This window comes from Hibiscus syriacus, unplaced genomic scaffold (genome assembly GCF_006381635.1).
Source record: "Hibiscus syriacus cultivar Baekdansim isolate YM2019G1 unplaced genomic scaffold, ASM638163v2 tig00112249_pilon, whole genome shotgun sequence".
Classification (NCBI taxonomy): Eukaryota; Viridiplantae; Streptophyta; class Magnoliopsida; order Malvales; family Malvaceae; genus Hibiscus; species Hibiscus syriacus.
This window is the reverse complement of record NW_024063281.1, coordinates 2,576,762-2,592,091: the sequence shown is the minus strand read 5'-3', so window position 1 is coordinate 2,592,091 and position 15,330 is coordinate 2,576,762. Positions and strand designations below refer to the sequence as shown.

At 37.0% G+C, this 15,330-nt stretch overlaps 2 protein-coding genes across 2 annotated transcripts; one reads left to right on the top strand and one right to left on the bottom strand.

Annotated features, from left to right (window-relative positions):
• LOC120176673 (non-classical arabinogalactan protein 30-like) lies at positions 1 to 543 on the top strand. Its single transcript, XM_039183055.1, has one exon. It carries the CDS (start codon positions 20 to 22, stop codon positions 536 to 538), a length of 519 nt encoding a protein of 172 aa, XP_039038986.1. The 5' UTR covers positions 1 to 19; the 3' UTR covers positions 539 to 543.
• A 7,747-nt stretch (positions 544 to 8,290) lies between these two features.
• On the bottom strand, positions 8,291 to 9,363 carry LOC120176672. Its single transcript, XM_039183054.1, has 2 exons — positions 8,930 to 9,363; positions 8,291 to 8,532 (listed from the first exon to the last, which is right to left on the bottom strand). Exons 1-2 carry the CDS (start codon positions 9,317 to 9,319, stop codon positions 8,404 to 8,406), a joined length of 519 nt encoding a protein of 172 aa, XP_039038985.1. The 5' UTR covers positions 9,320 to 9,363; the 3' UTR covers positions 8,291 to 8,403.
• Positions 9,364 to 15,330: the final 5,967 nt, after the last annotated feature.

Here is a 15,330-nt window from a genome sequence, read left to right as displayed (position 1 = left end):
CCAAAGTCTCCCTTCAAAAATGGCTACCACTCTCCTGGCACTTTTGATCTCATCATTGCTGCTTCTCCCATTAGCCTTAGCCGCATACGAAACCGTCCCGCAAGAGAAGAAAACCGAGGTAGTCGTCGAAGGGATGGTGTACTGCCAAAGCTGCGACGCCTACGGGTCATGGTCATTGTCGAAAGCCGAGCCCATCGCGTCAGCTAAAGTTAGCGTCGTCTGCAAGAACCAAAGGGGCCAAGTCAGCTTCTACAGGGCGTTTGAAACGGACGCCAAGGGTTACTTCTTCGCCGACCTCGAAGGGTTTGAAATGAGTCACTCTCTCCTGGACCACCCTCTCCAATCATGCGTAGTCAAGCTCGTCGGATCGCCCCTCGAGAGCTGCAACGTGATGTCGAACGTCAACTATGGACTCTATGGCTCGCCGCTGCGGTACGAGAGCAAGAGGCTGTATAGGAAGGATTATGATGTTGTGATCTATGCTGCCGGGCCATTGGCTTTCCGATCGGCTCATTGCCCTGCCCCAACACACTATTGATTTGTCTTTCGACTCTAAATGAAAGATTCTTTTGTCTTAACAATGTTTTTTTATCCATACGTGTTGGCGAATTGTTCTGTTTCTTGAATAAATTGTACTCTTCCTTGTTTTTGCTCATATGATTTTCCTTGGTTTTGTATTGTTCTGTTGTGAGTCGCCAAAGAATTATACTTAACTCGCAACAGTTAATCTACTGAAGACGAAAACTTTAGAAAGAACAAAAATATATGAAAAATAATATTAAGATTATGTTTGAACTTTGTCGACAATATTATTACATGGGACGGTTACTAACCTTTCCCCCCTCGCGCGTCAACCCTCTCCCTCCTGTCGTCCCACCTCCGACAACGAACGGTCACCAACGGTCGAATTTTATTCGGAGCACGATGAGGAATACAATGATGGCGGCCATGTAACGCACGAACGGCTGTAGCCATCGAAATCTTCAGAAAACATAAATGAAAAACCTAAAAATTCGTCAATCCTTGGCGGCGTTTTTCACAACGATTGGCGCAGTTACACGGTGGGTGGGGGACTGGGTGTTGATTGTGGCGGTGAGACGGTTTTGATGCTGTCAACGGTGACGGTGACTGTCATGGACCAACGGTGGCCGATCGACTATAGAAAATGTAAAATTTGAGTTTTTCTTAATTATAATATTAATTTTTTTTAAATAAAATAAATTTTGAAATTTTATACGTGTAACACGTGTTAGATAACAATATTAATAATTAGATGCATCGACTTCTATTCTAGCATCTGTAGATTTCAGAAACTTGACTATAGTTTTAGTCTATTGTTTTCCATCGTATAATCAAACCGGTTTGCCGTTATGCTTATAGAAAAATCAAGGTGATTTTAATCAAACTAATCATTTACAGTAGGATGTATTCTTTTTTGTTTCCTTCCTTTTGCACTCTGTTGTTCATCCGAAATCGACAATTTACACTCCGAGAAGTTCGTTACATGTTATCCAACGGGATTGTGAGACTGTGAGCAGCACCTGTTAAGTAATGGAGGAGTGCATTAGCCTTTCTTTGAGCTTTCGGAGGTCCGTCGGCAGCCAAGCTTTGGAGCGAAGGTATGCTTCACGGATTTATCAAAATTCGTCTCACGACTTCCTCTCCGCTGTCTTTGCACAGCCCCAGCAAAAGCGTTATCGAATTCTCCTTCAATTAGGATGATCCGAATCTTAAGAGATCGATGAGAAGAGGCACTAAAGCTCTCCTCTTTTTAGTATATTCAAGCCCTTGATGACAACTCAAAAGCAGAGCCAAAACTCCCAAGGCATCGTCTGTTATGCCTGCTTTGTCATCCACCAACAGTTCAATAAGCAACGGAACTGCCCCGGCAACCACGACATTCGTTTTGTTAGCCCTGTAAAGTGCGAGGTTGGATAATGCTGTTGCAGGCTTGCAGGATCCCTTTTTCCGGTTGATGTTCCTTCAGTGCAAAAGAGCCTTTACGTCCCAGTCTCTTTAATTTTAGCATATGAAGTACCTCGTAGGCAATAAGCACATTGTCAGTAATGTGCCTACCTGGAACAAATGCACCTTGGGTTTGGTCGATACACGCATCCAATAACCCGCAAATTCGATTAACAATTGCCTTTGCTATAAACTTGTAGAGAACGTTGCACAAAGAGATGGGCCTGAATTGGTAGGGGAGTTCACTGTTCTGTTAAAACCGAATTAACCAACAGAACCGAAATTTTGGTCGGTTAATTTTGGGTTTAGTCGGTTAACGGTTAATGGGTTTGGTAGGGCCTAACTGGAGCCCTTTTATGGAAGAAACATTAAAAAAATCTCCCGCTACCATCCACTGTGACTTCTGATTAGCATGTAGGGAGCGTAACAAATTCCATCAAGTTGTGCGTTGGTTCTCTTCTGGATTACCATAAAAGCCTGTGAACCGCCTGACCATTGAATTTAGAGCATCAGAAACATCTACACTAATGTGATTGATAGAGAAGCTACGGAGAGAGACCGAAACATCATGAGACCAAGCAAATGATAAACCTCCTTTCAAGCCAATTGCTCCTACATCAAACCCGTGAAGAAAACCACGTTTCCCACGAATAGTTGCCATTTTAGTTCCAGAAAGTTTTGTTTCCATCAGAAGCAAAACATGGGGACGAATACTCTTCAGCATATTATTTTCACTGTTGACGGCGGCCTGTTGAGATAGGCCGGCCGATGTATTAGAAGAGTCACCATTCAAATCTGTAATGACTTGAAATCCAGGTGAGGGAGTTGTCACACGTGCATGCTTAGAAACTTCAGCATTAGCAATTGTTGTCCTCTTCAACAAATGACATATGGGTATCAAAACCTGTATTGTGGTCTAGATTAGGCCCAATGGGTAGCTCTGCCCATTTAATTGTGATGCAAAACATTCCTGACTCTTGTACATTAACACCCTTCTGCAAGATTGAAGGGATTTTGGGAACAGAATTTAAGGTGCTTGATTGGGGCATGATTTGAGGATCCTTAATTCCTTCCATTATTGTTCCCTTGGCCATGAACTTGTCGGTGCCACCGCCCGATGAGGAGCACGTAGAGAGTTATCCCAAGCCATTGTAATTTCAGAGTCGGTATGTGAGACTCTAATGGGGCAGAAGCTCTCTCCATGTCTTAAGAATCCACTTTTTTAAAATCATCTTTTATAATGATTCTTTTTATAGAAGCTGGTAGGAGATTCATATGAAGAGTAGACATCTGCTTACTCATATTTTCAGTGAAATATGATAATATGGGAATAAAATTCCCCTGCCTCACTTCATGTCCTTATGTATGTGTCATCACACTCGGTGCATAAGATTTAGTATAAAATAATAGGCCAGCTAATGTCAGACAAATCTCGTAAGTATTTTAAAATTTTAATCATCGAATTTGATAATTATTTTCAATTTAATTCCTAACTTTTATAATTTGTACTCATTTTGATAATATGCTATTCTAATATTGTAGCACATGATATATACTCAAAATGTTGCATCATCAAAACGATTAAAAGATCAAGTTTAGAGTAATATAAACAAAAGTATCGTGACCAAATTAGAAAAAATATCAAATTTAAGGACTAAAAGTTGCCTTGCCCCAACTTTTTGGCGCGTCAATCACCGTCCGTTTGATATCCAGAAGTGATCGGTTAAAATTTAGACCGGTTATGTTATATCATTTAACCGGAAATATTATCAAGCACAATAACATATTAGGTAGTACTTATATAATGTAATAGGTAGTGCTTATATAATTAAATAGACATTTAACCGGTATATTTATACCGGTAGCATTGCAAATTTACCTATTGCATTATAATTATTGGTTTCGTTGTTTTTTGGATCGATACAATTTTAAATGTATCGACACTTTATACTTGCACCTCGTTGGGCATTCCTAATTCATTCTGGAAAAAAGTATCGACACAAACTATAAAGGTGTCGATACATTATTTAGACTTATTTTCTCATAAAACTGGTATATTTATACAGGGTACATTGTAAATTTACCTATAACATTGTAATTTTCGTTTCGATGTTTTTGGGATCGATACAATTTTAAATGTATCGACACTTTATTCTTGCACCTCGTTGGGCATTCATTATGGAAAAAATGTATCGACACAAATTACACATGTATCAACACTTTATTAGCACTATAATTTATTCTCTTTTAAATTCCAAAAGTGTCGATACTTATAATAAAGTATCGACACTATCAACATATCCGGTAGCGCTTTACCTGTTTTGTCATTTATAGACCGGTTTTGTCATTTTTTTACTTGTTTTATTGTTATGGATCGATACATTTTTATAAAGTATCGACACTATCAACATATCCGGTAGCGCTTTACCTGTTTTGTCATTTATAGACCGGTTTGTCATTTTTTTACCTGTTATATTGTTATGGATCGATACATTTTTATAGAGTATCAACACTTTCAATATATCCGGTAGCGCTTTACCTGTTTTGTCATTTATAGATTGGTTTTGTCATTTTTTTATCTGTTATATTGTTATGGATAAATACATTTTTATAAAGTATCGGCACTTTCAATATATCCGGTAGCGCTTTACCTGTTTTGTCATTTATAGACCGGTTTTGTCATTTTTTTACTTGTTTTATTGTTATGGATCGATACATTTTTATAAAGTATCGACACTATCAACATATCCGGTAGCGCTTTACCTGTTTTGTCATTTATAGACCGGTTTGTCATTTTTTTACCTGTTATATTGTTATGGATCGATACATTTTTATAGAATATCGACACTTTCAATATATCCGGTAGCGCTTTACCTGTTTTGTCATTTATAGATTGGTTTTGTCATTTTTTTATCTGTTATATTGTTATGGATAAATACATTTTTATAAAGTATCGGCACTTTCAATATATCCGGTAGCGCTTTACCTGTTTTGTCATTTATAGACCGGTTTGTCATTTTTTTACCTGTTATATTGTTATGGATCGATACATTTTTATAGAGTATCAACACTTTCAATATATCCGGTAGCGCTTTACCTGTTTTGTCATTTATAGATTGGTTTTGTCATTTTTTTATCTGTTATATTGTTATGGATAAATACATTTTTATAAAGTATCGGCACTTTCAATATATCCGGTAGCGCTTTACCTGTTTTGTCATTTATAGACCGGTTTTGTCATTTTTTTACTTGTTATAATTATGAATCAATATATTTTTATAAAGTATCGACATAAACTGACAAACTAAGTTTGTCGGTTGTCAAATTTTTTAATATTTCTTCATGATTTTCACCTATTACATTATTATTACTCAATATTTCCGGTAGCGCTAAACCGAATTTGTCAAATATCTTTTAATGTATCCGGTAACGTCGTATATTAGCCGTATATTAGTCCATCTTTCCGGAGACAATCCCGTAATCGTATCTCTACCTTAGCCATTCAACTTTTTGGGTCTAATTTATTTTAAGTCCCTATCATTTTAGACATTAGTCTTATCCCTTCTGTTAAATTAGAATTTAATGATTCGATCTCCTTCAATATTTAATCATAATTTTATCATGGTATCATATATATATATATATATATATATAGGGGCAAGATTTAAATACACTATGTAAGACTCTTTTAGTTTTTACATCTTTTTAGATTCATTGGATAAGAGAAATTAAAGGCTAAGATTAAGAGTAGAAAATGAGAAGATGTTTAATGGAAAAAAACAAGGAGATAATCTCAACCATTGATTCTTTCAATCCAACGATCCTAAAAAGATGTAAAATTAAAAGAGTTTTATACAATATAAGTAGATCATCTCTCTCTATATATAAATGATATAAAGAATTGAGTGACAATGCATGTGAGTTACTAATTGATGCTATTTTGAGTGTTTAGGTTTCCATCACGGGGAATAAGAAAGGCCTACCAAGCAATCCAGGGCTCAATGCTTTCCTTGTGAATGTTATTTTCTTTCAAATCACACCCAAAAAAAATTATTACTTTAACTATCATTTCTCAACCTCCTCACCAATATAATAGCCAGAGTTCTTATGAAGTGAATCAAGATGCACATATGTATGAGTTCACCCAAATTCCATATACGTGAATAACATCTTTACTACTGTTTCTCTCTTGTTGATTAATATTATCTATGAAAATTTGGCCATCTAGGCCTTGTAAATCTTTGTTCAAAGACCATACTCCAACTTGAATGATATGAGAAAACGTTGGCATGATAAAGGAAAAAAATGAGTTGGGAGAATTGTTCTTTAGTAGATATTATAGTACTCGATCCGGGTTAGATGACCAATAAATCATATACTATACCGAATTATAAGAGAAATTATAATTTTTACAAACACCTTTGGCAATCCCCAAAATGTAGGCCAGTGCTTTGCACTTATTTCAGATTGTTTCACATGGTGTTGTTCAGTATCACCAATTCTTTCCCAGCATTAATTATCATGACTAACGTTTTCCCCCAACCCAATTGTACCTTGTCCTTTCTCACCTCAGGTAATTTTCCTAGAAAGTTTGACAGAAAGAAAGTCTCAGAGGATCTTTTCATTTTGTAATCCAACAATGCAAGTGATTAGTTCTCCATTGTAAATGCAACAATCTTAGTGATCATAACCCAAGGAAAGCTCAACTGTAACACGAGTCGCCGGTGATTGACGACAGACGAACCATGACCATTGGACAGCTTAGGGACGATCTTAGCGTCTCAATAGGCGAAACCATGACCGTTAAAGAGTGGTCTTCAACGGTCATGGATTCTCCTATTCAGGTACTAAGTCATCCTACAGGCTTTCTCCGAAGTCGAGGGACAAAATCTTACCAATGCCTCACTATTCAATGTAACGGCACAATGAAAGGACAATACATTCATGTTATTAGCACGATGCTCTAACACAACATTTGCAGCAATGCAAGAGAAGTTGAATTTCAACTATGCATTTCCCCCCCTTCTTTGATAACCCCACCTAGTAAAAGATCCAATATAATAGTAATATACCATAAGAGAACATTTCACGTGCATGCTTTATCTGCTTCTGAACATTTAAAAAGATAAGCCAAGAAAGGGCAAAATATTCAGTTTCAGATACCAAAAATTACATGCCAGACAGGCAAGCATCTACATGACATCATTAACATGGCAGCTATGCTATGGAAACTCGTCACCATCATCATAAAGGCAACGTTAGTATAGACACATTAGGTTGGTTCAACTTTGGTAATTTGGATCAAAGTAATACGAAGTTTAATGCTAAAACATAATGAGAAACAGCATGCGAAATGATTAAGATAAAAGTTGAAAACATTTTCTAAGTGGTACATAAGCAATCAAAACTTCCATTAGCATTACCTTTTGAGCTATCCCCCCTGTTAGCCACAAATTTTTCAGTGACTTTACATCACCACATCAAGCACACCCTTATACGTATTACGTAGACTAGTGCCTAGGTAAACAACCCGTAATCAAACCTAAATCCATGAGCATGTTTTCATCTAAGGTCTCCTAAAGGTCCGACATCCCACCCTTCTCCCTAATCTCATTGAAATCACCAAAATCCATCCAAGATAACTTTAGTCCCAAACTAATGCCTAGGATGCCTGCCCATACCTATTATCACAATTCCCACAAAAACTTGAAATCCTTCTCGTTTCCAATCCATTCTACATCAGTTACATATTTATATGATCAGACGAGAAGGATAGCAAGTTCGGCTGAAAGCCTTCCTTCCATAGCATTGTACAAACCCATTTTGATCGTCACAGTCTACCGCCATGCATCTTATCACAAATTGTCTCCAATCCATACTCTATCACACTGAGAAACCATATTTTCACACAAGAAAACGGCATTAGGATCTCTTTTTTCAATGAGACAATTCATAGCCCGAACTGTTTGTGGATTCCCACGCCCATGGTACTTCCAAGCTAGAATCTTCATGGCGAGGCAGTTCTGTTCCTCCACCACTTGATCAACAAATTCAACCATAATCCCTTCATCGGCGTCATCCACCTCCAAAGCTTCATGCTCCTTTCTCGAAGATAGAGTACATCACTTATCAAGCATAACCAAATCATATATTGCAATATTCCTCTCTTCACTCACAACCATTTAGTCAAGGAGTTGTAATTTTTGTCACCAAATGGTTACAATTTTCTATCATGGTTCATTCACTAGCTATCCCACATGATTCCCAAGACCAAAACAAAATCAGCTCAATGAGACCCTTCTTTGTTTTACTTTTTTTTTCTTCCAAAAAGCAAATTTACATTGTTCGATGGCTCTTTCCATGAGTTTATCTACGCTCTCATAAAGAATTATACAACTGATACAAATTATAAATGAAGCAAATTAAGGAACTGGGTGCCTATACTTCCCTCTTGGGCCGGTTTCGATTACGTGGAAACACAGGTTCTTGCACTATTTCGTCCAATGAAATAGCATCATCACCCTCATCATCTTCCTCTGCTTCCCTTACAGCCTGATTTACAGCGAGCTGCAACACAAAACCATGAAATGCGAGATTAAGATTTAAGGATATTATTATGAGTAGAGCTAATAATTACAATATGTATCATACCAAATACAAGAAGATTGTGATTTTAATGCCAAAACAATACATTGCGCACTTTTATCAAACACCTGGTGAGCACAATAACATGCTCCTAAGAAATCCAGTTTTCCCCAACCAACGAAATTGAATAAAAAGAATCCATATTTTAAGCAATCCAATTAATATTTCTGCTTTAAGAAAAACTCAAAATTTCCGAAGAAGTAAGCATTCAATTCAAAGATAAAGTAGGATAATTCGAAAAACCCACATGCTAACCAGGGGGAAATTGTTTTTTAGATGCTTTAGATAACCAGGGGAAATTGTTTTTTTATATGCTTACATCTTCAAGGAAGTCCTTGTCGAGCTTATCAGCAATCTTGATAGAAGTGAAGATGGTAACGGCCAGGAGAGAGAGCGGTAACACCGCCGCTAACGCATAGCTGTTGGCGTTAGCACCCGCACGTGTCACCACTTGTAATCCTCTCCTTTTCCACTTAGTTAGGTCGTCGAAGAATGCAAAAGACGCCGGAATGTGCGTGTGGAGATGCCTGACGAATGTAATTGCGATCGGGGGATAAAGAAGGAGCCCTCTCGTTTTCCTGTGAGATAGGTGGTCGGAGAATGCACCGACCGCCGGTGTAGTCACGTGTAGATGACTGAAGGATGCCCGACTGATCGGGGAACGCAGAGGGACTGAGCTGATGCTGGTGATGATGGACAGATTCGCCATCGCGCTACTTTTATGGAATTTGGATAAAATTCGCTGCTAATTTAACTAAATAGTACCTTAAAAGTTGAAGGGTAAACTACCGAAATGGTCAATTGCCTTTTATATTTATACTTTTATGCCCACCAAATTCAAAAAAGTTAAGTTTTAGTCTCTTACATTATCGCTTTATTAATTTTTAATCATTGGGACGTTAAATATAGTTAATTTGATGACATGAAACATTAATAAAATATATAATACTTATTTAAACTCTTAAAATTAGATAAAATACTAATTATGGATATTTTTGTAAAACTAAAATAATTCAGGGATAAATTTTCAAATTACCCTTATTCTAAATATGCTTTTCTATATGTTTTCTTAAAATTTGAAAACCAAATCTTTCTCCACTTGCGTAGAGAATTAGTATATGTTTTAATCTCTGACATTAACTTTAAACTACAACTTAATCCTTAATTTTTCCTGGATGCAATATGATCCCATGTAAGAAAATAATCTGGGATAAGGATAAAGTAGTATGTGTTCAATATAACTCTTAATCATATGACATTGAACGTTCATACTCTAATATTTTTTGTACTCAAACTCGATATTTCAATGAATATAAACAATTTCTTTATTACCGAAGTAATTTTAATTTTATGTTTAAAGAAGATTAGGTTATGCAGAAAATAAAATCCATCGGCTTCGTATTATTTAATTTGTTCCAACATGTAATTATCGGTAGAAAACACCACATCAACCCTATTTTTCAATATTAAAATAATGTGTACAACTCAACAATTGTAATCTTAAATGAGGAGGAAAGGATTCATGGACAGGTGGCTTCTAAATTTAATTACCCTTCATGTCCTACGTGTGATATTAAATAAAATCACAGAATCTATAATGGGTACTTAAATTTTGATTTTATCAAATAAATGTTGATTTTAATTCAATTATATAAAATTTTAATTTTAATTTAATTAATTATTTTTGAAAAATCATTTATTTATTTATTATTGAATAAAAATTAAATTAATATAACTATTTGTATATTGTAACACCTCAAATTTCGGGTTAGTAGTTTCGGGTTTACCCAAGAGGTAATTGAATCCCGTGGTAATTTCAATTTAAATCGTCGGGCTTAATTGGAATCGAATTTGAGCCCAATTAGTCATAAAAAGAGGATTTTTTTAATATGAGATAAAATACAAAGGACCAAAGGTGCAATTAGACCCTTGAGTGAAATGGAATATGATTTTAGGGTTTTATTATGTTTTGCACATGGGTTCCTCCCACACAACTATTCATCATCTTATTTTCTCTTCTTACTTCTCCTCTCCAAGCTTCCTTAGTTCAAGTGTTGTAAAAGGATGAAAAATCAACCAAGTCAAAGAGGAGAGTGTTTCATAGCAAAAAGGAGCTTCATTTCGGATTTATAAAATCAAGGTAGTGTATTTCTAATCCTTTGGAGTATTAAAGTTTCATAAATTATTGGTGTTTGCTAAGATTTGGATGATTGAGTATTTTAGGGTTTTTCTTTGATTTCTCAACCAAATAATGTTTTAGGTGTTAATGGCATGGTTTAATGATGCCTAATGACCCGAAATAACTTACTAAAGCTTTTGAATAAGTTTGGAAACCAACCCATGTCGTTTGGGGTGATTTTTGAATGATTCCCGAGCTTAAGCAAGTCATTTCCAGAAAAATGATCGATCCCTAGACCAAAGGGATCGATCCCAAAGTTTTTGTTCAGCAAAGGATCGATCGGGATCGATCCCTCTGGAGAAAGAATCGATCCCTTCTCTGTTTTGCTCGATAAAAAAGGATGGAGTTGCAGTCATTAAAGGTCCTAAGTGTTGTTGAATGTTCTTTTGAACTGTATAAGGTCCGTAAGATCTAAGGACAATCCGCAATAGTAAGACTTAGTCAGTGAGGGACATACCTAAAATCACTCGTAGGAGTAGGTTACATTAGGTGTAACCATATTAAGCGTAATACACTAAAGTATCTTCAATTGAGGACGTATATGGATAGTTGGTATTGAGGATTAAGACATGAGATACCCGATGAGCAATATGATAAACATGTCAGATTCAGTATCGACGAAGAGCATGGTGCTCCAAGAACGTCAGTGAACCAAAAATGGATACACAATTCTAGTACTTCAAAGGGTATTGGGAGAAGTATGATAAAAACGTTAGGAGTGTGTTACCCAATAACAAACCCGAGTTAGGTATCGAGTGAACCCGTGAATCAGTCAGTGTATTGTAGGCACTATAATCACCGGGAAATTGTGAAATGCTTAGAGACCTCTCCGGAGGTAGAAATGAGTAAAATACCCTATAAGTGTTAATACACATCCCATAACGTCCTAGGCGAGAGGATGAGCGGGATAGTCTCGGGTGAAAGGGATATGACCTCACCTTACTTCAATAAGTTCAATAGCGAGTGATCGAGCTACTTCGCCTACTGCAATGTCGCATTAGTTGAAATTGTTAAGGCGTAGCTCTAGTTGAGATCCTTGTAATAATAACAAGATAATAATAATTGTGTGATAACCATAATAGCCTTATGAGGTGAGATTCCATAAGACTTATGCCCTTGTGTGCAGCTCGGGAAACAGTGAGGACACCCAAGTTACTTTAGTAGTAGGACGATCATCTTGTGTGCATAGGATATCCAGATATATCCAAGTAAGTTCAAGATGCACTTTAGTCGCTAGTTGAACGTGGTACTGATGTTATGTGACCCAAACATGTTCCGAGTACTCAAAAGGAGTAGACTAGCCAGGTAAGATGCTGATGTTGTGGGATCCAGACCTAGCCTATTGGGAGGTGTTGATGCTATGTGACCCAGACCTCGCTTAAGATACTTGGGAGATATTGATGTTGAGTGACCCAGGTATACCCGAGGTACATCAATTAAGAAAATAGAGGTGTGAGATTCGTGATGCTATGTGACCCCGAGCTACGCCACGATGTTTACTTATTGTTGAATAATAGTATCGACATCTCTGTGATACCAGGTACAGTCATTTTGTTTGGCATGTTGATGCATTATAAGATGATAATGATGTTAGAGACTTAACACTCGTATACTCATGGCGGGGCCCTTAACGAAGACTAAAGGAATCATGAGACGTAGATTCGAGGGATAGAACTAGAGGACTTTATGTAGGTAGCACTGATTGGGATCATGCTTGCAACTACTGCTTAGTATTATGTCTCTAGCATGATTTAGTTTATGGAATTCTTATGCTGCTCTAGATTATCTAGATGATTGATTATACTACTAAGCTTTGTAAGCTCAGCCTTCGGATGTTTTCCATTGGCAGGTCCGTAGCTTGAACAGTTCATGGAGCACCATCACTACAGGACTTCTAGCATCTCTGACAAAGTATTGTACTGTAGCTTTAGTGGAAATGTGTATTCATAGAACCTTACTTATATTTGAGTTGTAAACTTCAAGATGTATTATTTTGATTTAAATCATGCTTCTTGGAGCTCTGATTTTGTAAATTATTTTTATAACAGTTGTTTATGTTTTATTATGATATCATTCAGTACATTTTAAAAGAAAATGAATAGGTTTTGAGGATCACGGGTTGCCTTAACAGCCCAGTGTAACACTTTAAGCCCAATCGAGTTTAGGGTGTTATATTTAGTGGTATCAAAGCGTTAGGTTTAGTCGGTCCTAGAACCTAGTGTCATTTTTAGTAAGATGTCAGTGAAACATGCCACTAGGTGCTCAACGTACATGTATAAGTATGGAATCTTGATGGTGTCTCCCTTTTTAGGTTTATGTTATAGAAACTTGTAATGGTTGATAGTTCCGAGAGCGGTCTCGAGGATTAGATGAAGAGTCGAGCTCTCATCCCGAGAATGTTAACAATGAGTTCATTCATAGAGTAGAGGACCATGGGGTCTCATTAAGCTCAAGAGTCGTAGAGGCTTGACCTCCACTCTCAGGGAGATAGTGGACGCCATTCCTAGAGCACAAATCGTGTAGCTGACCACTTAGGGTATATCAGTGCTGATATAATCTCTAGTAGAGACTAAGGTGGTATAACATATTCGAATTCTATGGTCCAGGCATCAATGAACTTATTTCAACCGATCAGTGGTTGAGGGAGACCATGATTACTATGAGGCAGTTGCACCTTACGACGGAGGGTAAGTTAGAGTGCATCACCGCTTTGCTTAAGGGCGATACTATTGATTTGTAAGATACCATAGAAATGGCTCTACATTTATAGTTGTCTGTATGATATCAACTCATAAAGAAATTTAGAGGTAAGTATGTCAACAAGGCGCACATAGATGATTTGAGGATGCAGTTCTCTCAGATGGTTTAGGGGGATAGTTCAATATTTGAGTACGAGAGAGGTTTCCTTTAGTTGAGACATTATTTCCTAGAGTTAGTTACGATTGAGTCATTAAGGTGCAAGAGGTTCTTTAAATGATTTCAATTCGAGGTATATGAGTAGTTGGCAACGAACCTGTCTAGGGTATTTTCTGAGTTGACTCGACATGCTAAGGTCGTGGATGTGATGCTATGTATGTTTCCAGACAACCCAACTTTTCGTGTTGCTTCAGTAAACATATGTTCACGCATTCTTCTGTGGTGACCAGTAAGCTAAGTAAGAAAAATATTCATGTTGAGGATCTTAGAATAAGGACTCAAGTGTCGAGTGGGTCGACCTTAGCAGAACGAGCAACGTTATCTCATATATTCTTTGATGGTTTGTGTGAATGACTCGTAGAAAATTTTAAAATCCCTGGTTTGGTGTTGGAGGTAAAGAATCTTCATGAAAGTGTTAAGAACACCCGAGTCGCCCTAACCAATACATCAATTGCCTTGCCGTAAAAAACTTCAAGATATGCCTCAATCAGTGCTAGAGCACTTTGGTTGCTAACTGGGCGCAAATGCTCCAAGTACCCTCGAGGAGTAAGTTAGTCAAATGTATATTTCTATACAACAGTTCTAAGATTTTCTCTGATTTCGTCAGTGTACATTCGTGCACGGTCGATAAGTGAGTTAGCTAACTGAGTCAAGCCTCGACAGTAGCGTACTTGCATGGTATGTGAGTGTGAGCTATGTATCATACTCATTAGCATGCATTGTTGCTTAGTACCACATATTTTGGGTACATTGGGTTATAGAAAACTAAGTTCGTTAAGCATCATATGACTAGCGTCAACTGTCATCATTTAGCTCAACGATGATAAGTGTTAGCGTGTGCAAGTTATAGAATCTCAGAACCCCTTAGTCAGAGTTCGACCTTATGAGATCTCTACTTTGTGATGTGTGCTCTCCAAGAGAGTTAGATATGCTCTCCAAGATATAGAATCTCAGAACCCCTTAATCAGAGTTTGACCTTATGAGATCTCTACAATATGGCCAAGTGCCATAAGATCTTAAAGTATAGCACATTGAGTTGCTTATGTTCAACAAGTAAAAGAGATTGTTGGATTATGCAGTGGGTTAACTCGATTGAGTAAGGTTTGTCAAAAAATATCTTAGCAATCGTAGTGAATGCAGTAGTAGCGTTATCCTTGTGGACGTTCCAAGCATGAAGTGTCAGATAGAAAGAATATAATTTCTTTAATTATGAGCTTCTCAAAGGTTTTTGCTTAAAGTTTGACGTTAATAGCTCCTTCAGAAAATTTGTAGACCAATTTTGCGAGTTCTGAGCTACATGTTATGTTGTGAGGGCTTTTTACTTCAGATCAGTTTCGATATGAGTTTAGGTGCTTCGAGGTTCTTAAGTGTTTGACTAAGGTTGTGTCATTAATTGGACCGAGTAAATTTCGAGGACGAAATTTCTTTTAAGGATGAGAGAGTTGTAACAACCCAAATTTCGGGCTAGTAGTTCCGAGTTAACCCAAGAGGTAATTGGACCTTGGGGTAATTTTAATTTAAATCGTTAGGCTTAATTGAGATTTTAGGGTTTTTTTTTAAAAGTTTTGGATGTGGGTTCCTCTTACACAACTCTTCATCATCTTCTTTTCTCCTCTTACTTCTCC

Bases quoted from the DNA above. Each gene is read 5' to 3' on its own strand.
- LOC120176672 (XM_039183054.1), bottom strand. From the start codon at position 9,319: ATGGCGAATCTGTCCATCATCACCAGCATCAGCTCAGTCCCTCTGCGT. The intron at 8,533-8,929 runs GTAAGCATATAA...TTTGTGTTGCAG, and splicing joins ACAAGGACTTCCTTGAAGAT to CTCGCTGTAAATCAGGCTGT.
- LOC120176673 (XM_039183055.1), top strand. From the start codon at position 20: ATGGCTACCACTCTCCTGGCACTTTTGATCTCATCATTGCTGCTTCTC.